This window comes from Neolamprologus multifasciatus, chromosome 20 (assembly GCF_963576455.1).
Source record: "Neolamprologus multifasciatus chromosome 20, fNeoMul1.2, whole genome shotgun sequence".
In the NCBI taxonomy this organism is placed as follows: domain Eukaryota; kingdom Metazoa; phylum Chordata; class Actinopteri; order Cichliformes; family Cichlidae; genus Neolamprologus; species Neolamprologus multifasciatus.
The window spans coordinates 32,820,370-32,842,096 of record NC_140458.1 but is presented as its reverse complement, the minus strand read 5'-3'; the positions used below and the strand labels follow the sequence as shown (position 1 = coordinate 32,842,096).

General features: G+C 41.7%; 2 protein-coding genes across 4 annotated transcripts; both read right to left on the bottom strand.

The window, feature by feature from the left end:
• Positions 1-1,936: 1,936 nt before the first annotated feature.
• On the bottom strand, positions 1,937-6,664 carry asb8 (ankyrin repeat and SOCS box containing 8). Of its 2 annotated transcripts, none has more exons than XM_085145826.1 (4): positions 6,436-6,664; positions 5,179-5,355; positions 4,980-5,084; positions 1,937-4,314 (listed from the first exon to the last, which is right to left on the bottom strand). In XM_085145826.1, the coding sequence occupies exons 2-4, from the start codon at positions 5,305-5,307 to the stop codon at positions 3,679-3,681; spliced, it is 870 nt and encodes a 289-aa protein (XP_085001952.1). In that variant the 5' UTR covers positions 5,308-5,355; positions 6,436-6,664; the 3' UTR covers positions 1,937-3,678. The 2 variants fall into 2 exon arrangements, with proteins under 2 accessions (XP_085001952.1, XP_085001951.1); XM_085145825.1 differs by lacking the exon at positions 6,436-6,664 and adding an exon at positions 6,195-6,421.
• A 1,355-nt stretch (positions 6,665-8,019) lies between these two features.
• larp4aa (La ribonucleoprotein 4Aa) lies at positions 8,020-21,091 on the bottom strand. Of its 2 annotated transcripts, XM_085145822.1 has the most exons (17): positions 20,533-21,091; positions 18,229-18,346; positions 17,725-17,883; positions 16,937-17,021; positions 16,678-16,814; positions 16,476-16,579; positions 16,271-16,381; positions 16,124-16,177; positions 15,820-16,029; positions 15,044-15,147; positions 14,802-14,843; positions 12,425-12,664; positions 11,779-11,830; positions 11,512-11,670; positions 11,275-11,408; positions 10,979-11,180; positions 8,020-10,636 (listed from the first exon to the last, which is right to left on the bottom strand). In XM_085145822.1, exons 1-17 carry the CDS (start codon positions 20,647-20,649, stop codon positions 10,235-10,237), a joined length of 2,430 nt encoding a protein of 809 aa, XP_085001948.1. In that variant the 5' UTR covers positions 20,650-21,091; the 3' UTR covers positions 8,020-10,234. The 2 variants fall into 2 exon arrangements, with proteins under 2 accessions (XP_085001948.1, XP_085001949.1); XM_085145823.1 differs by lacking the exon at positions 14,802-14,843.
• Positions 21,092-21,727: the final 636 nt, after the last annotated feature.

The window sequence follows — 21,727 nt, the reverse complement described above, 5'->3', positions numbered from 1 at the left end:
ATTTTTTGCACAATTCGTTGGTTTGATAAATTAATCTTGGAACACTCCTGTGAGTAAAGCTGGCATACAAACATGAAATCACTTAAAATACAAGAAAAGGATCTTTTATAAAGCCCACTGAGCCTGGACATAAACCCAAAGCTACCTGAGAGTTTCTTAAAAACAGGTATATGAGATGAATAAACTCCTAGAGAGAAAAAATGAAACAAAGTTTGATTTATCAAATCTGCTTATGAACTAAACAATAGTAGTAAAGCACTCCCGGATCTCCCGAGTGATCACTGAACAAGCTTTTCTTCTTTTCATCGTGGAAACATTCACGTGATCTTTTTTTGTTTTGTTTGGTTTTTGCATTCTTTCCCACACACTGAAGTAACGGTATAATTGGTCATTTCTTTGACTTAAATATGTTTGTCAAGAGCTTTCCCCAGAAAAAAAGCATTTAGCATTTTAAAATGTAAAATTAAATACAAACCTTATGTTTAACTGTTGTAAATAGCACTTCTATCATAACTCCATCGATACTCTGGGTATTTTTTGCACTACAATTAGAAATTACTTCACAAATACTAAGTATAAATATATTATCCGTTTCCTCTGAACTGCTCGCTGTAGCCGCTGTGATCCACTCCAATATGTGTACTAAAACTCTTACTTTTTTTTTTATTATTCATGCCCCTGAGAGAATATGTTAGATGCAGCAGATCATGAATATTACTTCTGGATTTAGATTATACACCCACTGGTCACTTTATTAGGTACACTTTTCAACTGTACATTAACACAAATATCAGCCAATTACATGGCAACAACTCAATGCATTTTGGCAATTAGAGATGAAGACGACCTGATGAAGTCCAAAATGCACATGAGAACGGGAAAGAAGAATAGTTGGACTGCTTAGACCTAATAGGAAGGGAACAGTAACTCAAATAACCACTCCGTATGCAAAAGAGCATCTCTGAACATGGAACCACAAAGCATAAGGGCTACAGCAGCAATAGACCACACCGTATGCTGCTCCTGACAGCTGAGAACAGGAAAGTGAAGCTTGCCTAAAACAAAGCACAAAGGATTCGAAAAAACGCTGTCTGGTCTGATGAGCGTAGGGTCAGAAAAAAACAACAACATGAAAGCACGGATCTATCCTGCCGTGTAACTTAAGTCTGTCGGTGGTGTAATGGTGAAGGGATATTTTCTTGGCACACTTTGGACCACTTAGTAACAACTAAGCATCATTTAAATGCCACAGTCTGAGTGTTATTGCTGAACATGTCCGTCCCTTTATAACCACAGCGTAGCTATCTTCTGAAAAATGCACCATGTTACAAAGCTCAAATCATCTCAAACTGGTTTCTCGTACAATGACAATGAGTTCACCAGAGCACGCTTGGGATGTGGTGGATCGGGTGCTTCACATGATGGACCTGTGGCCCTCAAATCTGCCCAACTATGTGATGTCGTCATGTCAATATGGCCCAAAATTTCTTTAAAATGTTTCCAGCAGGCGACCCTTGTTATGAAGAATTAAAGAAGCTCTGAAAGTAAAAAAGGGGCCCAACCCAGTACTAGCAAGATGCATCTAAAGAAAGTAACACATGAGTGTATATTTTGACAAAGCTACATAAGTTGTTATGTTATGTTCAGTTCATGGTAGCCTGTAGCCATGCACTGAGCTTTAATAATTGCACTCGGTCTATGGTCTCTTTAATGAAAGATATTTGACATGCCAGAAGCAGGAACAAAGTTAAAAAAAAACATCATGGCTTGTGTTTTAAAAACGCTGTCACTGTAAATGTTTGGTCATCAGTCACAGTGCTTACTGTGCCAGTTTGTTATTAGATATAACCTGTGTTGTATATGCATATTGTAAAACAATCACAGCGCTGTCAATAACAGGTATAGACATTAAGTATTCTCTATTAGATGTAATTAATTGCGACTTGATATATATGAGCTATCAATGTGTGATTTTTGTGAAGAGCAGAGAGAAAAGAGTGAGCTGGAATATAAAGGCATTTACTTGCAGTATGTTTACAAAGAAGAAAAAAAAAAAAAAGCACCTTTGCTGGTGTACACAAGACATGATCTAGAGGTTAACTTTTACACATTTGTAGAAAGGCAAACATAATCGAGCACAGAAATTGTCAGATTGTAGACAAGTGCTTTAACAAATTGCAAGTTAGTGAATCCTTCAAAGACACAAACTTAGTCATCATGCCATATCATGGTCCTAATACGTAACAATTTAAAATAAAGTCACTTTCAAATATCCTGCAAAAAGTTGGACCAGCGAGCACCCTTGAAACACAAACTTTTGCAAGTTAAGACTGAAAACATCCACTGATAATAAAAACAAAACAAAAAACAACAACTTTATTCCTTATTGGCAACTGGAACTGAAACTTTTTATTTCATTTTATTAAAATATAGACCAAATAAATACTAAATCACAAGACTGCAGACTTGCTAGAGCAGAATACCTTCCAAAGGCTATGGAGGCAAAGTTAGTGTGCCTGGCACATCGTGTGAAACCAGTAATAGTTACCAACCTTCTGCTGCATCGACATAAATAAAACTGCTGCCATCTGGCATAATTTCTTATCTGCTCAAGTGTTTTCTTCTATCCATTCATCCATTTTTGAGCCTCACATTTTTTTTGGTGGGGTGGCGCTATCCATCCCTGCAGTCACAGGACAAAAAGAACGGTGCAACCCCAACAGGCCGCCAGTCTGCCACAGAGCTAACACAGAGAAAAACGAACACTCACAGCCAATTCTCTAGTTAACCTAACATGCATGTTCTCAGAGCGTTGGAGTAACCTGGAGTAACCCAGAGAAAACCCACGCAGGCATGGGGAGAACATGAAAACTTCACACCAGCCATCCAGTGGATTCAAAACGAGGACGTTCTTGCTGTGTTAACCCCCACACTCTGTTTTCTTTAAATCTGATGTGTTTACTTCTATTGGTATATCAAAAATGACTGCAGCGTGAGCTCTTCAGGGTGTCTGAGAGAAAGGTGACCACTCCAACTCCAACATATAAACCACCTTCACACGACACAGGACAGCATGCACCAATGGCCATGAGTCCTCATTCATCAACTGTTTGTTTCACTCTAAAAAGGTATAATGAGCATATACTCATTCTGTAATTTATGACTTTCCTCATTGTCTGTGGCAAACTCTTTTAAATTATATTTACATTTTAAAAAGTAACATTCATACTTCCTGTGAATTTAGCAGGCAAGATGATAACTTTAATTTCTGACTATTCATGAACCAAAACAGCTGGATGATTGGATGCAAATACATACACCGTTACTATGGTGGAGCTGAATAAACCTGATGTTATACTTTCTTTCTGCAAAGAAAGTGAGAAAGGTTTCCTTAAAACAGGCTTTGAGATACTCAACGCATGAGGAGAATGAACTGGTGCCAACTTGATTCTACAAATTTAAATATATTCATCTGCACTTCACTCACTGCTTATTTAGATTTTTTGTAAAGAAAAATACATTAAGTTCATTATTCCTCCTATCACATATATTGTAATAAATTGCAGAAAGGTTGGACAACTCTTTAATTCCCGTGGAGACACTTCCTTGCAGTGTGCAATGCAGTGTGATGAGCTCTTTAATAATGAGCCAGTGAGGTCTGAGGAAACAGCTTCATTCTCAGTCTCTCAACAGCAGATAGTCTTTGATAGTCTCTGGTAAAGGAAGCTCTTTGACAGCCGTGGGGAGGAATTGCACTCCGAGACTTTGCCGTACTGCACAGCGTGCCAGAGAGCGAAGCGTGGGCGCCTGAGCCACCATGTTGGTCAGCCTCGCCAGCAGCTGGGGATCTTTACTCAGCTCCCTGGGAAGGGTGCCGTCGGCCCGTCGAATCTCAAACCTCCCTGCTGCTCGACACAGTAGCTCCAAACACTCTTCCTCTTGTTCGGTGCCCAGGCCTCGGGCCAATAGGGCCACCAGCCGGGAGATAGGGGTCTGGCCCTTCAGGTTAGTTACATGGACCTGCGCTCCATAGTCTAATAGCACTTTGACACTCTCAAGGTTGCCTTTCATTGCTGCCCAGCTAAGAGGTGTGTCATTGTTATAGTCACGGGCATTGGGACAGGCCCCGCTCTCCAGCAGGGCCCTTACACACTCAGGATTATCTTTGAAGGCGGCCCAGTGAAGAGGAGTGTCTTTATTGCCATCCAGGGCATTTGGCTGGGCTCCATATTCCAACAGCAGCTCCACACAGCTCTCATCCTTCTCTGCTGCATAGTGCAGTGCTGTACGATTATAGCCATCCAAAGCATTTACCTGATGAGAAAATTCAGTATAATGAGCAGTCTTATGCCAACAAGACTTAATTAAATAGCACAAAGCTGCAGGGTGCCCTGAGAAGTGACTGTGTAGGCGTTTCAACACCTGCCAGACATTTTGGCTCATGTGCTGCAGCAGATGTAAAACGAGGGTGAAATGGAATAACCAGATGATTCAGAAATTGTTTGCACCATTAAATAATATCAAAAACAAAAGAATGACAGTCTACCAAATAGTCCAAATGAAAACTGCTCAGTGATCATCTAAAGAAACAGGGAATGAATGTGAATGCTGTGAGACCTGAAAGTAAAACTCAATTTATAGAGGATAGTTTCCATTAAATAATTGTAACAATTAACCCTTTAAATTCTCCCATATCCCCACCACATATACACAGTACTACTAAAATAAACTGATACAATTTCCTTATCTTTCCAGACAGCCAGTGGTTTCAGATCATGACTCAACATGAATCCTTCAGTGTAAACAATCCTAGGTTTCTTCTTTACCTTTTGAAAACTTTTAACCCTTGTCCTGCTCACACTTACACTGACTGTGTTTACATGCATACTTACCCGCCTTAAGGCCAAAACCTTTAAAGGTGCCGAATAAATCTAAAGTGAATATGAAAAACTTCCGTGTGCAAGTCAGCTGTAACATACCTCTGCCCCCTTCTCCAGCAGCAGCTCCACACAGTCAGCATCAGCAACCATACAGGCACAGTGCAGGGGTTTGAGTGTGCCATGCATCCGATTCACATCAGCACCCTTAATCAGCCAGGAAATAACAATATCAACATTACACTCGTGACACTACAGGGGATTGTTTACGTCAGTTTGACTGGAAGATAAGCAAGCCTACCTTACGGATAAGATCCTCCACATTGTCGTGCGGGAATGAGCGAATGGCTGCAATTGTTCGGATGAGCCGCTCAGACAGGGAATATTTACTCTGAATGCTTTGCATGATGTACCACATAGTAGAGCTCATGTGTAACAGAAGAGCATTGCACCCAGGCAGGGGTGACGCTATGGCACACTGAAACACAGTTTTTAAAAATTACTTGATTACAACTTCTAAGACACAGTGAATCTTAAATAAGTCAACAGAATATAAAACAGACATTTCACAGTTTATCGTGCCTAAGTATGAAGGCAGACCTGTTTTATTCAGTATACCGGTGCTTTGGTTTGATGAGTTATATGCTTGCTATAAATACAAAATATTTTCAGTTCACATACAGAATGTGTAGAAATTGTTTAACTAAAGACCGAAATTTCACACAGCTTTGTTAAAATACCAAAATTAATATTTAAAATGATCTTTCCCGACTATTATCTGTTTGGGTGTGGGTTGGACACGATGTCTTGTCGTATAATCTAGATGGTGCAAGGCTCAGCTGTAATCTGGGAGATGACACCCAACTTTATTTTGCTGTTGCTACCTAACTGAAGTAGATACGAGCCACTTGTCAGCCATATATATAAGCAGCTATCGCCGCTGCTTTTAACAAATGACTGACACACACAGCTAACCTTAGCTCACTCTGCAAAAATAAACAAAGTCTGCAACAATGACACAAGGTTTACAATCAAGTAAAAGCTTTAACGTTGACGTAGAAACCACAAGGGTTACTTCGCGCTGACCGGTGGAGTTTATAGGCAAAAGAAAAACAATCATACCCGGCTACACTTCCCACTATCCTGCTAGCTAGGCTAGCTAGCTGCGAGGTAATGTTAGCTTCGAGATGCAGGAACAAACGACACTCACAGACGGAGAAAAACTGCTGACATAATTACCAACTACTTGTAAACTCGCCTTCCAACACAGCTCGCACGAATCAACAAGAATTAAACAATGCTGGTGAAAACCCATACCGTTTACAGTCCACGGCTTGAAGATCTGGCAGGTTACTGTATAGACCGACCGCTGCTAGCTTTCACATAAACACGAAACGTCACCACTAGGGCCACGCCCTCTGTCTCGAACCTCGGTATTTAAACGCGGGCAGAGTGGACACTGACTGTCCGCAGTAATTTGGTATAACCTGACATTTTCTCTGAACACCGAGGTTTACGAGGCCTGGCAGAACTCCACGTCCCCGCCAAGTGTACTCACTTATCCCAATAAAAGCATGTATGACGGCACGGCAGGCTACCACCGGCGTGCCACGGATTCTTTCAGTTTATGTCCATGTTAGGGGCTCAGCTAGCAGAAATAGCGGCAGAGGAGGTGGGGAGTTGGACTCCGATGATCAGGAGAGTACTAGCTAAGGATAAGCAGTTTTTATCATCCTCTTACTTTATCCCTAAGGTTTAACCTAATCCTGAACCTGATAGTCCCATGCCGACATCAACCCTCAGCATACGAGCCTAAAAATGGGTAGCCGAACCACATATAGGCCATACGTCAGTGGCGGATCTAGAAAATTTCACATTGGGGGGGTGGGGGGTGGGGTGGGGGGGCAAGATGTCTTGGCAAGGGTGGTACATACCTCTTCAGAAAAATATGTCAAAATCCCCTATACATAAACAGAATCAAGAAATTATTGACAGAAAACACTTAAAAATTATTTATTGTATCATTATCTCCTAAGAAAACAAAGGCTATAAGAGGCTTTTGGACAAACAAGCAATTAGTTTGTACAAGGTGGGCAGCTTAGGGGGCAAGGCTCTACAGCAGGAGGGAAGCTCCCCCCTCCCCCACAAAATATGTGCTAATTTTATTTATTTTTGTTGTTGTTTTCCAGCAAATATGAATCATCATAAGAGTGCTTGAAGCCAAATGAAATTTGTCATTCAGGTGGGAGGCAGTGAAAATTTTTTATGGAGTGACACAATACTTATTAACACCACCTGTGGTACAGGGTCTAGATTGCCAGTGAAAAATCTAGACCCTGTACCAGCTGAAATGCATGAATCCATTCTCTTGCGCTTATCCTTGTTGGGGAGGGGGCTGAAGCCTATTCAAGCTGTCTCAGGGCGAGAGGCAGGGTACACTCTGGACAGGTTGCTAGTTTGCTGCAGGGCTAAGAAAGAGACAACCATTCACACTCACATTCACACCTATGGGCAATTTAGAGTTACCAATTAACCTATTCCCACTAACTGCATATCTTTGGAATTTGTGAGGAAGCCGGAGTACCTGGAGAGAACCCACACAAACACGGGAAGAACATGCAAACTCCACACAGAAAGACCCCGGCCTGATGGTGGAACTGAGACCAACATCATTTCTGATCCACTGGGATTTCCCCCTACAGCCATTTACTGAGAATGGTCTGATAAAATGATATTCACCAAGTGGTAGGTCTGTGTCAAAATGCCTTGTTGGTGGCAGATTGGCCAGCCAGCTTCGAGCCAATAGTCACTCAAATAACCACTTGCTACAACAGAAGTATGAGGAAGAGCCTTGAAGCAGATGTGCTACAGCAGCAGAAGACCACACTTCTGTCAGCTGAGAAGAGAAGACTGAAGCTGCAATACACACAATTTCACAGTGGAAGACTGGAAAAATGTTGTCTGCTCTTTTTGACTTTAAATGTTTTAAAAAGAATAAAATAAAAATAAACAATGTAACAAATGATCAGAGATGCAGGATAGTCAGTCTGTAGTTCTATTAACAGCTTGATACACTAAAAGAAAACATGTTTCGTGTATGTGCTTAAAACAAGACAACAGTAATAAATGTGACACTGGGAAGCCAAATCAAAATAATTTATTTTTGGTGACATTTCATACAGTTCTAAGATTGTGTCTCAAACACTTGGTTGATTCATGACTACATTTCCATTTGCCACCCCAACTCAAATTAACAGAAAATAACCCAAACATATTGGGGGGGTAAGGGGGGGGGAGCAAATCCTGTAGGTATTTTTGCAAGCCTGTCAACATCAACCATATGCTTCTAAAATGATTTCACATTACTCATGAGTAAGATTCTTTTTAAAAACAAAGTTAGTGCATTTCTTTAATTATACTAAATCACTAGCTGCTCATACTTATTAATGAAAAAAACGAAAAAACAAAAAACAGCTCCAGTGATTGGATACTCGTTTACTGCATTACTAATCCCAAAGTCAACGCAACAAGTATTTTCTCTCAGCTGACATCTTGATCGGTACAGAAATGTCATATGTGATTTTTTCATTTTTGCCAATGCGATTTCACACAACTTTGGGAAAACCAGCCTACCAAGATTGGGAGAAAAGCGCTGCATTAGAATTAAAATAAATAAATTTAAGAAAGCAATACATACAGTGAGTCAAACTTCAAATTCTAAGTTAACCTGTTTGTTTTCCAAAACTTAGAAGAAAAAAAAAACAAAAGGAAAACAAAACAAAACAGCAAACTCACCCTAAAAGCACAAAACAATCTGGTGGATTGACTGGTCAAAAGCCTCCCTCCGTAAATTCAATACTAGAACAATTACATTCTCCCACACACGTTTCTAGTGAAGGGTTATTACAATATAGCATAGGTTACTACACCTCTACAGCTTTTTCAAAATCCAGTTTCACTGGGCCAAAGAGTTCCCCCAAAGATTACATTAGCAGACCTCATCAATAAAAATCTAAACTTTATCCTAGCACACTATAATCGCAGCCAGCTGGCACGTAGCACGTGAAAATATTCCAATTTCCTTTATACCCACAACTTGGCTGCCTGATAGTAAATAGCTATCATCATTAGCTAACAGCACTCAGTCTATTTTTTTTTGACATTATGCCATTGTTAAGAACAAATTCACAGATAAGCTTAACCTGGATATCCCGTGATGATGATGATGATGTAGAAAAGCCAAACCTTGCCTAAAACCACTGGGCGCACCAAGCAGTCAAATCTTAGCAAAAACCTATTTGTTTTTCCTCATGAAAACACACGAACCCCCCAAAAAACAAAACCCACAACAAAACATGTAAACAGAGAACCTGACTGATAATCAACATGACAATATTCTGAATTCATCGGGAACAGTTAAACTCAAAACACGTAAAACTCAACGTGAAAAACTTTGGACCAGGCTAGCAGGTTCACCGTGGCTAACAGCCCAGTGAGGCCCAGTGAGCCCCCCCCCCCCCTTACAGAGCATCCGGGCTTTGAACAAAAATCACACATCTGACCGCGGCGCGTGTCAACACCTTCTGATAATCTGACGGAGAGCGTTTAAGCCAATCATGAACCAGGATCAAAATACCACCATAGAACACAATTCATTGATATACATTAGAAGACCACATTGTCCCGTTTCAGGACGATTCAGAATCTCTGCTGTAAAAATCAAAATGTTCTCAATATCATTACATCAGTGCGACAGCACCCTGCAGCACTTCAGTCATTTAGCTTAACAATCGATGCATACACAGACATCAGTCAACCCTTCAGTCATACTTGCAAACCTAAGCACACAAGAGAAAAAACGAAACAAAAACTGATGTCTCATTGCGTGTTAGTGATATCTTTGTATATGTACATGACATATATGCATGTTCTTTTTTCTTAGTGCATATTGTTCTTGCAGACCAACATCTATTCTTTAATTAAAAAAAAAAAAAAAAAAAAAAAAGGTAGAGGGCCATTTACGAGGCCCAGCATCCCACCTTTCCCTAGCGGAGCATGAACGAATCAACAACCTTCAGGTAAGTCACACTTAAATTCTTTTAAGCGTATTTCTGAAGGCCAAAACAACGTTTTTGTTTCTTTTCCAATCACTCGTCAAAGTTCTTCAGGTGTCATTTTGCCCACAAGTCCTGGATGTCAGTCTCATTGCCACTTTAAAAGCCTTTCTTTGGACATGTTCCAGGGGGGTGGGGAAGGTGGCTACCATAATTGTTGTTGCTTTTATGTTATTCATTTTTATATAATTATATATATCCATGTATATATTCATACATCTTTTTTCTATTGATATCAAGTTTTTATTTTGGCGATACTGGTGGGATGTTCTGCTCTTTTCCAGTGTGCCTGTATCCTCCCTGCGGGGAGCTGCGTCGGGCTGGTGGAGGACGCCTATGGTCCCGGAACTTGAGGCCCCCGGTGCCCCTGGGACCATTGCTGCGGTGGTAGCCTTGAGAGTCACGTTCACGTGGTGGCCGGCTCTCCTTGCATTCCCATCCCCCCTCCCTGTCGTGGCTTCTCTCGTGCTTGTCTCCAGGACTGCTGCTGGAGCCCGGCTCCTCGGCCTTGTTCACGCGCAATTCACGTAGTGGCTGGCCCGACGCGGTGCTAGGGGTGGCCGGGGTGGCCGGGGCAGGGGATGCAGGGGGAGGGTCCTTGGGTGGCCTTTGACACACTTCGGCGTAGCTGAGTTTACGGGGCTCCTAAACAAAAAGAGAAAAATACAACATTTTTAAGATGGGTAAAACATACACTCATTTACTGAGTTTTACCACCCTTAAAGTCAAACCCTCAGATCTCATAATCTTGACGCTCATTGGGGTAGGAGTGAAAATTCTGGACTTTTGGTGAGACAAAAGCATGAGGGGTGGGGTTGGGGTGAAATGAGAGAGAGAAGAAAAAAGAAAGAGTGACAGAGATGAGGGATAGAGCCAAAGCCAGTCAATTCACTACCTCACTTTCCCTCTATGCGCAAAAGATCTCATCATCAGGAAGACAACTGTGCTCATGTGGCGGCAGCATCAACAGGAAAGTCAGATTCTCACCTGTGCAGGGGTGGGAAGAGCAGCTGTCGCAGGGGCAGCCGTGCTGGGTGTGGCTGGTGTGGAAGCAGCAGAGGTCTGAGGCCTGGAGCTAGGCACAGGCTGTGTGGAGGCGGGGTTGCCGGGAGTTTTGACAGGTGTGCGTGGAGTTGGTTTTTGAGTCGGAGGCTCCACCCGTTCGACTCTCTTCTCCTGACGAACGTTACTATCAGGACAAGAGGTTCAGTTAGCAAAGCTAACATTTTAAGTTTTATTGTAAGAACAAAACATGCTCAAATTAAGAGCAGAGACAATCATACCCAGAGGCTGAAGGTCCAAGTGGTTGAGTAGCAGATTTTGCTGCTGCCGGGGCAGGACTTATGACAGCCACAGCTTCCTCTGCGACTTGACCTGAACCTGGACTCACAGTGGCTTCTTTATTGGCTTGTTCTGCCTATAAAAAGCAAAGTGCATGAATGTTACACTTGTGCAGTCCTCATCTCAACAATGCTTTCTGTGCATCATTGTTCAGGAGATTTACAAACTCATTTTCTTACCTTGTCCCTGTACAAACCACGTACTACATCCGACATCCGGTTTTCTAACACTGGCTCCCCCTGTGTGCTGACCACACAGCCCGGAAGAGGAGGGAAGTTGGTAGCAGCCAGGTCAAACTTGGGTGGTGAAACCTTGACCTCTGTTAAGGGTACAGGCCTCTGAGAAAAGGAATTACAAACAGAGCCAACGGGCAGAAATATCATTACATGGTTCATGGTTTTAAACACAACATACAAGTTTTATGGCCATAGGTAATTGCTGTTTACCGTAATCCGATCTTCTTCTCGCCTCCTCCGTGTTCCTCTGTAGGTCGTACGTCTGAAATACAAATAAATAAGGTGTGAATAAGGAGTCAAGTCAGTCAAAATTCATATGCATGCTAAATCCATTAAGCATGCGTCAGTCAATAAGCAAATTTCAATGACATCATTTGATGTTTACATATAAATCAGAAAGAAAATGTTTGAAGCAACAGACAAAAAAGGACATGTGCAACTAGCTCAAGCACAGGTGCTGCTGTTGACACTGTTGACACAGTGAGGCATGCTCCTGGCAGAGAGCAGTACATGAGGCTTGCCAAAAAAGCAAAATAAGTTGAGAAATCTGGCAGCTTAGTCTTCAAGTTGATGATTAATGCTGTAAGTGGAATTTTGAACTCCCAAGTTGACTGTTTTGTTTGTTTCATTTACAAAAAAAAAAAAACGTCTGAGTAGTACCTACCCACTGAAATAATACTCATGTCTAGGTCTAAAAACCCTTTTACTCATTTAAGCTGCATTTAGTTTAAAATATGGCTTTTGGTTAACGTCAACTGTAACCTGTTTAAATCGATGGAAATATCATAACTTATCAAATCTAACCCACGAGCAGCAGCTCTAACATTCGACCAAGTTTGAAACAGATGAGGCTTACCTTCCACGTCCAGCTATGCCACTGTCATCGCTGGCGTCCAATGAGGAAGAGGGGGGTAGATGCGAGAATGCCATGGTCAAGTCAGTGGTTGTCTGGACTGTGTTAGTAGTGGAGATGGCGGCAGTAGCGTTGGGAGCAGGAAGCTGCGGGCTTCGCAGTCCGGTCAGGCTTTCCAGTGGGACCGGTGTTACGGATGCTGAGGTCACGTCGTTTGGCCTCACCTGGGGCTTCACGTGGTTTCTGTTGTCGTGAGGGGAAAGTGAAGATCAAGGTTACTATGCATTTAAAATGCTCTGCATACAAACTGGCAACCAGTGCTTCCTACTGAACTTAATAACTTTCGGTTAAGGTGCTTTTACACTTAAGTCCACGTAATATAAATTATTCCGTTCAGGATTTATATTTTTACACCATTTACCAACTTTTAGTCGTGTATTTTTGCAGTCATAAAATACACAAGACATTATGCTTATGTGTTCCAAGGAAACAGATCTGTGTAATATACATCCAGAGCCTTTGAAAGCAGTTCAGCAGCTGTTACAAGTACATTAATCCAATTTGTTGGCTATAAGATGTTAAACCACCGTAGGGCTGTTCGATATATTTCGGATGACAATATAAAAACGTCTATCGTTTCATATTACACTATTGTTTGTTTTGTGGTGTCGCAAAATGAACTGTTTACAGCAATAGTTTTTCATCGATGGTCACTGTAGAATTTCTCTCATATTTAAAATACCCACACTACGGACGGACAACTGCTTTATGCATTTCATTAGCAACAACAAAGGTAAAACCGCTTGTTTATTTCCCAAATAAACCTTTCACAATAAAGCTTAAGATCCTGTTGAGATTTTTCAAAATAAACTGAATCACATGAAACAGTATGCAGAGTGTTTACGGATGAGAAGCTAAAAAGAGCCGTCAGGTGCTAAAAATTTTTTTAAAAATTAAAAACCTTAGGACAGGCTTTTCCCAGCAGCACGCCGTGTAATACTCACAAAAATTGTTAAAATTGTTTGCGTTTCAACTTATGTAACACTTGATTCCAGGTACACGACGCCCAGGTAAAAACACTTTGTGCAAGTCGAGTTGCCCGAGATTCACAGAAGTTACAGAAAATGTAAAACTTTTGTGATAAATATGGTTGTCGGGACGATAAATGATAAATATGAGATTTTGGTCATATCGCACAGCCCTAAACCACTGTATGAACTTAAGAGTAAATCTTGTGTTAAAACACTGAAAATCATGCACTGCAATCTGATGTAATTAGAAGCCTACACACATCATTTGAAGTCTTCAAAGGAAATAAACAATTTTCTAGTGAAAAGAAGCTAAAACGGTTCAGTCAGTTCAAAGGAAACACTGGTGGCAACCACACTAAACTTGACAGTTTGCAAGGGAAATGGGACAACATGCTGTGTCTTCAGAGTAAACGTAGACATGCAGGTGGTTTTGGACTACAACTGAGGTCATGATTGGCTGAAGCAGCTAAAACTCAGATGTCAGCTATCTGCAACCAATCATTAACTCACTGAGCAGAGCTGACAACACCCCTGCAAGACCTGCCAGGATTTGTGCCACAAATAAACCTTTTAGATGTTGTATGATTAGCATGATTTCACATAGACTTATCTTCCCACCAGTCTTTGACCCTCAGATCTCATAATCTGAACGCTCATTGGGTTGGGACTGAAATTCCTGACTTTGAAAGTCCACAGGGAGAACAGAGAGAGAGAGAAAGAAAGAGCAAAGAGAAAAGATGAAGAAAACGAGAGAACCAAAGTCAGTTCTTCCATCCCTCTTTCCCTCTATGCGCATCATGATCTCATCACTGGGTCTGACTTATGTCTCTGTGAAGCTTCTTTTGAACAAACGTGATGAACACGCTTGAAAAAGTTGTCATCTCTTTGCACAAAAATGCAGTGTATGAATTGATGCTTGACAGCAGCGATGACCTACACTCAACTCCTGTCAGCATTTCTTTGTTACGGCATATGATGACAGTCACGAATGAAAGCAGCACAAATAAAAAGAAAGACTACACATAATGGATAGTTAGTTGTGATGGAGAGAAGCTGTCACGTGTAATAATGTAAATGCAAAGGGCAAGATGGCCTTAACTGGAAAAATAAATAAATAAAGCCAGTTGCTCGAAATCAGATTGCAGCCAGCATTTATCAAAGGAAAGACAAATTCAGGACGCTCGTAAAAAGGCACCAAACATTTATCACAACTACGAGGACGATTATGGCCATAAAAATCTGCCTGGCAGAAGGCATGGGGCCTGTTATGTATTTAATCATTTGGCTACTGCGGTATGGTAAGAAATGAGGGAAGCAATGAAGCTCATTATATAGTATAACAGTGGTACCTGAAGGCATTTATTACATTCTTTCTTGAATAGAGGGGTACACTGTGGGGAAGTAAAAGAAGACAGGGAGTGATGAGCAGTTCCCTCTTTAACTTTAGACAAACTGTATTACAGAGATGGTCCGATGTTCACTGTTTAACTTCATGCAAACAAGAACACAAGTGATAAAACATTCTAATATGTTTGAGAAAAGAGAACCCACCCCCCCAAACAAACAAAAAGCTCACAGCAGTAATCCTTACCGGCTTCTGTTGAATGGGCGAGTGATATTAAGAGAACTGGAGCTGGTCTTGTAGTGTCCAGCAGAGCCAAATCCATTCACAAAGCTACTGTTGGGAAACGGAGCCTGCTCAAGAGGTGGAAGGAGGCATAAATAAATAAAAAAGTCAGTATTTACTAATCCTGCTTAAAGCAACACTTTTTTGCAGATATCTGTTGTTTAGCTTTCCCCAAGGAGATGAAAATAAGTAAGCTCATTGTAGAGCGGCTTTAGAAAAGAAAAAAACAAAAACATCCCAGCCAATTCTTATGCAACATTGTGTATTTATGTCATTGACATTTCAGAAAGCAAAGCATCTGAATTTAAGCATCACAATAAATAAGGAAGAAATAACTAACAAGGGATTCTGCCACAGCTGGCGCGAAACACATTTTTCACGGTTGATTTCCTGCATTATATTTAGGTGCTGAATGCTGGTGGTGAACGCAGACAAAAGCCTTTGAGGTGCATGAAGTGTGGCTTTCGGTTTTCTGGGTTTTAATAATCACACAGAACAGACATTAATGCCTGACTGTATTTGGCTATATTTGTAAAGATGCAGTTATTTCGATTAGCGCAAAATAAACTTGGATTATTAGTCGGCAGGTGTGCAATGGTCCCTGAAGTCCTGTGACAAAAACACCTTCTATAAGAAATAAATTAACATTAATAACACACTGAATTCGCCCCTTTGACTGTAGATACTCTAACAGAGGGTTTTAGTTAGTCTCACAGCAGCAAAAGCACAGTCAATCTCACCAGAGGCGTTTCAAAGTACGGTGTGGGCGAAGGTGTCCAGGTGGGAGGTACGATGCCGTAGAGGGGGTACTGCTGCTGGGGGTAGACGTGCTGCATGTAGAGCGGAGAGCTGTACTGGGACTGGCTCTGGGACTGCTGAGCGTACAGGCTGCTGTCCATGCTACGGTAGCCGTTCTTTGCAAAAAATGTGTTGATGGCCTTTATTCTGGCCTGTTGGTATGAATCAGAGGGGAAAATGTGTCAACAGACGTCAAGATGTTTACAGAGGGGCCTTTCCAAAATGTCAGATTTTAATTTAACTCACCATAATGGGTTTTCCCTGAAATGTTTTTACTTCTTCTCTCAAGTACTTGTACGCCTAGGGGGGCAAGAAAAGAGTCAAACGACTATCAGTGATGCTGGATTTCATCTGAATACTTTAGACATGATGAAGAAGAGTTGAGCTGAGTACCTGTTGAGCATCTGTGTCCGATTGGAATGTGATGTACCAGTTGTTGTTGTGTGCAAACTCGACACTTATAACCTTTGGACAGTTGTCATTTTTGAACAATGACTCCACTTCCTGTGAATTGAATACAATGCATACTCACTTCAAGCATATAACTATGTTTTCAGTGCTTTAATGGCCTGTCAGTCAAACGTTTTTTTTTTCTTACCTCAACAGGTGTGGTTTCGGGAACTTCTCTCAAAATGATAATGCACCGCTTGTGATTAGGACGCACTTTCTCCCCTTTCTCATCCACTTGTACCATAGGAGACGCTGGAAGGAAGAGTGGGTTTAAGAATATTTAAGCTGAGGCAAAAGACCAATCAGTACACACCTTTTTAAACATGAACCATCCTCAGCTTTTCACTTACATCTCAACACATCCAGAATGAGGTCCATGTCTGTAGTGAGGACTTTAATGCTCTCCATACTGGCAATAGTCCAAATAGGGACAAACTGATCGCTGTCCATCTGGGACATCAGGTATAAATCCTTTGAGAGGTTCTCTCTGAATCACAATAAATAAATAAATTCACATAGATTAGCTTCTCCAAACAGTCAACAGAAAACTATTTTCTAAATTTTTGCACATAAAAAAAAAAAAAATTGCTTTAGGTGTTGGCTTCTTACCTGGAGAAATAATACTCCAGTTCTTTCTTCAGAGACTCTCGCAAATTCTCAGAAGAGATTGGCTGTTCTTCCGTCTTTGAATCCACTGTAAAACATTAAAGAATCAATGGTTAAAAAAAATTGCAATGTTTTCTGTTAAAAAGCATTAATTACATTATTTTTCCAACACAACCTTTTTCTTTTCAAAGACACATGCTGATGTCACATGACATAAGCAGTGACTGAAATGACTCCAACAGTGTCAGATTCATCCGTGTCATAAGCACGACAGGAAAAGTTTGAGTTACTGGAAAAGCGGCTAGATTGAGGTGACTTTTACTCCATTCAAACTCACACCCTGTATGTGTACAACAACACCTTTATCTATGACCTTGGGGGGGCATTAGATTGCACAGGTGTAACTAACACAGGGGCCAGTGGTTCCAAGTTTCCACAGTGGAGTATATGCTTAGCAACACAAGTGATTAAGACAAGGTTTTTGTCAAGGTGGTAATTAAATACAAATAACTCTACAGGTTAGTGTGACCCAGCAGTCTCTCAGTTGTTGACAGTGTTTCATCTGCTCCCAGACAAATTTCCCTCGGGGAACAAAGAGTTTTGTGAACACATCTGTGTGAAAGTCCTGTATGTTGATACATGTTGATACATTTTATGGTATCAGATCACTCAATCTGCCACCTCAGTGCATTCAGGTTGTTCATAATTTCCTGTTTTCAGACGTATTGAAAAAAACACTAATTTTTAGCTGCAGCCTGTGTGTGAAGATGACTTCTTGTGTCATGACTGACCTGAGGTCCCTGTTGTAGACTCAGCGGGGGAAAAGCCCAACTCTGGAGGGTCCATTCCATTTACTGCTATCTCAGCTGTTGCTGTGGAGCTGCTGTTATCCAGGGCCGGGAATCCCACGGTATACTGCTTGCACCCAGCAGACGGAGGCTCAGAGTAACCTGTGAACAAGGTAAAGAGTCTGATTCAGAAAGAGCACAGTCTATTTCAAACTTACCCGCATCTTTGATGGTTTAGCTATTTATTGTTTGTGTACATGAATAAAGTTGCGACTTATACAGATGCTATCTAAGAAAAAATTTTTTTTTTAAAGTAGTAAGGCCCCAAAATTATTTTAAAACACCAATAACAACGTTAGGAGTGTTGACTCAAAAAGGGGAAATAATCCCATGAGTAGACATGGGTGTCACAATGTCCAGTTTCCCAAAAAAGCCTTCAAACTTATTTTCCAAACACGTGCTGTAAAGCTCAATAAAATCAGTTTAGCATACTCTTTCATTTCTTACCCTCATTGAGATCCGAGGGAGACCAATGAGGGTTGCTGGTAACGGTCTCGCTGGGGGCCACGGGCATCTCCTGCCACACCTTGGCATTAGGATTCAAACCAGCACCCTTGAAGGTGACCTTCGAAACAGAAAGAAGAGGACCAATCAAATTTGGTTCCGACAAACACTGAAAGCAGAGTGATGTTTATTTTTGAGCAGAGGTAAGTTGTCAGTTATCTAAATTTTACTGTTGAAATTTAAGAGTTTATATTTAAGCACTGAAATGCACACAACGTTTCATCTGTTTAATGCTTTTAGTGGTTCTTCAAACGTAAGACGCATTCAAATAAGGGCTCTTTTGACTAACAAATGTGTGACCATTTACACATCTGTCACCTGAGTTTTGCTTCTCCCCCCCCGTTGCTTTTTATTCCTTTTTATAAAACAGAGTTTTAAATTTTAGATCTCTGCTGCACGTCTCAAGGCATGTTTGCCCTTACTCCAGCAGAGGTTTAAAGAAGGAGGATGCAATCCAAGTTACAGTCAATATTGAACAATCCTTCACACCCTTTTTACCTTGTGCTGGACAGCCATAGGAGCATGTTCAGCAAAAGACTCATTCAACCACAATACACCACATGAAATCACCCCTACTATTGGCCAAAAAACTTTATAACTCCCCCTTATGACACCTAGACTGTTATAACTAATACACTGTCTATAATGTTTATAGCATTGTTCTGATATGGCAGTTTGAGTGCCTTAGTTTTATCCAGTTTTGTTTATATTTTATATTTCATATATATTTTTCCCATTTATGTTTTAAGTCTGCATCTGAATGAAAATTACTTCCCCCTGGTATTAATAAAATATTTTGATTCTGACACCAGGGGAAAACAAAGCCAAACTAAATTATGGTCTTCAACGACACCATAATAGACTAAGAGAGGAGCTAACGATGGGTCATAGTCAACAACAGCTATGTCTGCTGATTTTCATTGATTAAATTTATACTGATGGCTGGAACATCCCAGTGACACATGTCCCCATAAGGCCTTGTGATCTCCTGTCAACAAAATCAGCCCTTACCCTGTTCACCTCAAGGAGGGGTGACTATAAAAGCTGTGTGTAGTCAAAATATTTGCAAATGAACACGTTACATGTTACCTTCACCAGCATAAATTTATTTCTCATGTATGTTATCCACAGATCTGATCTGACTCTCCATACCAAACCAGCTATGGTCTGGCAGAAGAAATCCTGACCCTGCAAAGATCTGTGGCCAAGAATAGATTGCACACTGACACATTAAGATCTACAGACACCGATGTGATCTTGATGTGAGCTAACTGTGGACTGTGTTTTTAATCTTGTGTAAAGTGGATGGCAGCTTCCTGCTAAACTGTCAGATTTACTTCACATTGTCATTCACCACCTGCTAACAGATCCTGGCTCTTTTTTGCAAAAGCACTTGGCCTGACAAGAGCAGCTGCCAGTGGTAGTATGGCTCAGGGCACTTCTCCTCCCCGATCACACAACAAGAGCGGGATGTATACCCATAGGAGAGGCCTCTGTGCCATTCAGACAAGCGCGGACATTTATGTGCGGTGCAACTTGACACATGGTTACAATGCACGCTTCTGTGTTACAGGCCACAGCGAGCCAAGCAATGTCAGCTGACTGCGCTGCGCAGCAAAGGCCAGGTATTTGCAACGCATGTCACTGCGCTAGCTAGGTCTGCTAGCACCGCGATTAGCTCACAGATAACGGAGTGAATGAACACTATCATTCGGCCAGTAATTGAAGCATCGTTCACCCGCTAACGGAAAACAACTGATTCGGCGCGTGCCCGCTTCAAATACCACCGCCGTCATCCTAAAGCTCTGTCAAAACTTAACTTACGGGCTAATGATTACTCAGCAAACTACTTAATGAGCTTGCTGGTTACAACGGCTAAGCTACCGTTAGCAGCTATCTAAATGAGCTGCGGTAGAGCTACTGCTGTAACCCCCCCACACACACCGCCACCATCATCAAGTGTGTAAAAGTAAAGCTTGTACTGGCAGAAAGTAGAGTAAGTACTCGTGAAAGTCTTTGATTCTGGTCCTGCTTTCTCACATAGTCACAAAACAATCACGCAAAAACTCACACATTCACAAACGCGCTCAAAGTTTCATTCTTGATCTTGTTTGAGTTAATTTTAGATATGTAATAAATAACAAAGCTAATTACGCAAAGGGGGCGTACTGTGCTAACAGGTCTCCCTGTTAGAAAGCGGCAGTCGCTTAGCCAGTAAGCTAACACGCTAAAGAAGGCCTCACTCACCATGCCGCCTGACCCTCCCTCGCTCCCCAGCGGAGCCTCGTCCTTCCCACCGGTCTTCGGTCCGGGATCAGCCTCCTCCTGCAGCAGCGGCGGCTCTCCGCTCTGGTCTGAACTCATCAGCCGCTCCTGACTCACTTCCACCCCGTCGCGTTCTCCCGGCCCCCTCCTGCCACCACCACCGCCGCCGCTTCTCCCCGAAACGCCGGCTGAGTTCAGCAGTCAGTCTGGTCCTCTCCTACTCGACTCTGGATTGGCTAACCGGCTAGCGGGTATGCTACAGACTGAAGCTAGCGAGCTAGCGTGCGTATGAATCAACGAAGCGGGCTAACGACTAGCTAGCTCAATGAATCAAGCTCACACGCCGAGAAACTAATGGTACAAGCAGTGCCAAACCATGACTCTTCTTAAACGGCGGTCCCCACTGGCGTTTCGTCAAATACTACACCACACACCGGGTTCGTGAGGCGCATTCCTAACCGGGCGACCGGAGCGGACACTGGGGACACGCACCTTTCCTCAGCGCAGGCACACAGTCCGCCGAAATCCCGGCTGCCACCGCGAGAACTCGGTGACCTCTACGGCGCTATTTCCTTTTCCGGATTTACACTGTAGTTTTTCTTTAGTAAGAGCACTTACATCGAGACCCAGTCGCTGTCTTTTGTTTGTTTTGTTTTTTTAAAGAATAAATAAATACAAGAGGTGAAATCCATCTAATGTTATTATTCGGGTACCAGAGAATCTGAACTTATCTTCCTGACTTTAAACCATTAGAAATACATGACATAAATACATATTTAATAAGACACACACTGGGATACATACCTTTTTTGTGCTGTAGGCCATTTCACCCTTCATGCGTGTTTTCATTATTTCTTATTACTTCTTGTAAATGCAGCTTAAATGCAGCACTATGTTGGGCGCTGCATAAGCTTTATATACAGGCCACCAGCCTGCTGCAATTCTCTGAATTATAGGCTTTCAATTTCAGTTACTGTGCTGATTACATTGTGAAAAGGCAGTTTGTTGATTACCAGCAGGAATAATGAGTGGTTTGGGACCTTTTGTGTGGCAGCAAAAGAAGTAAAAAGGAAAGCGCTGTGATGTAATCAGATTTCCTGGCACCCTGCTCAAGATGTAATCAGGAACAGGTGATTAAAATAAATTTCATTAACCTGAAAATGGGTTCTCAAAGATA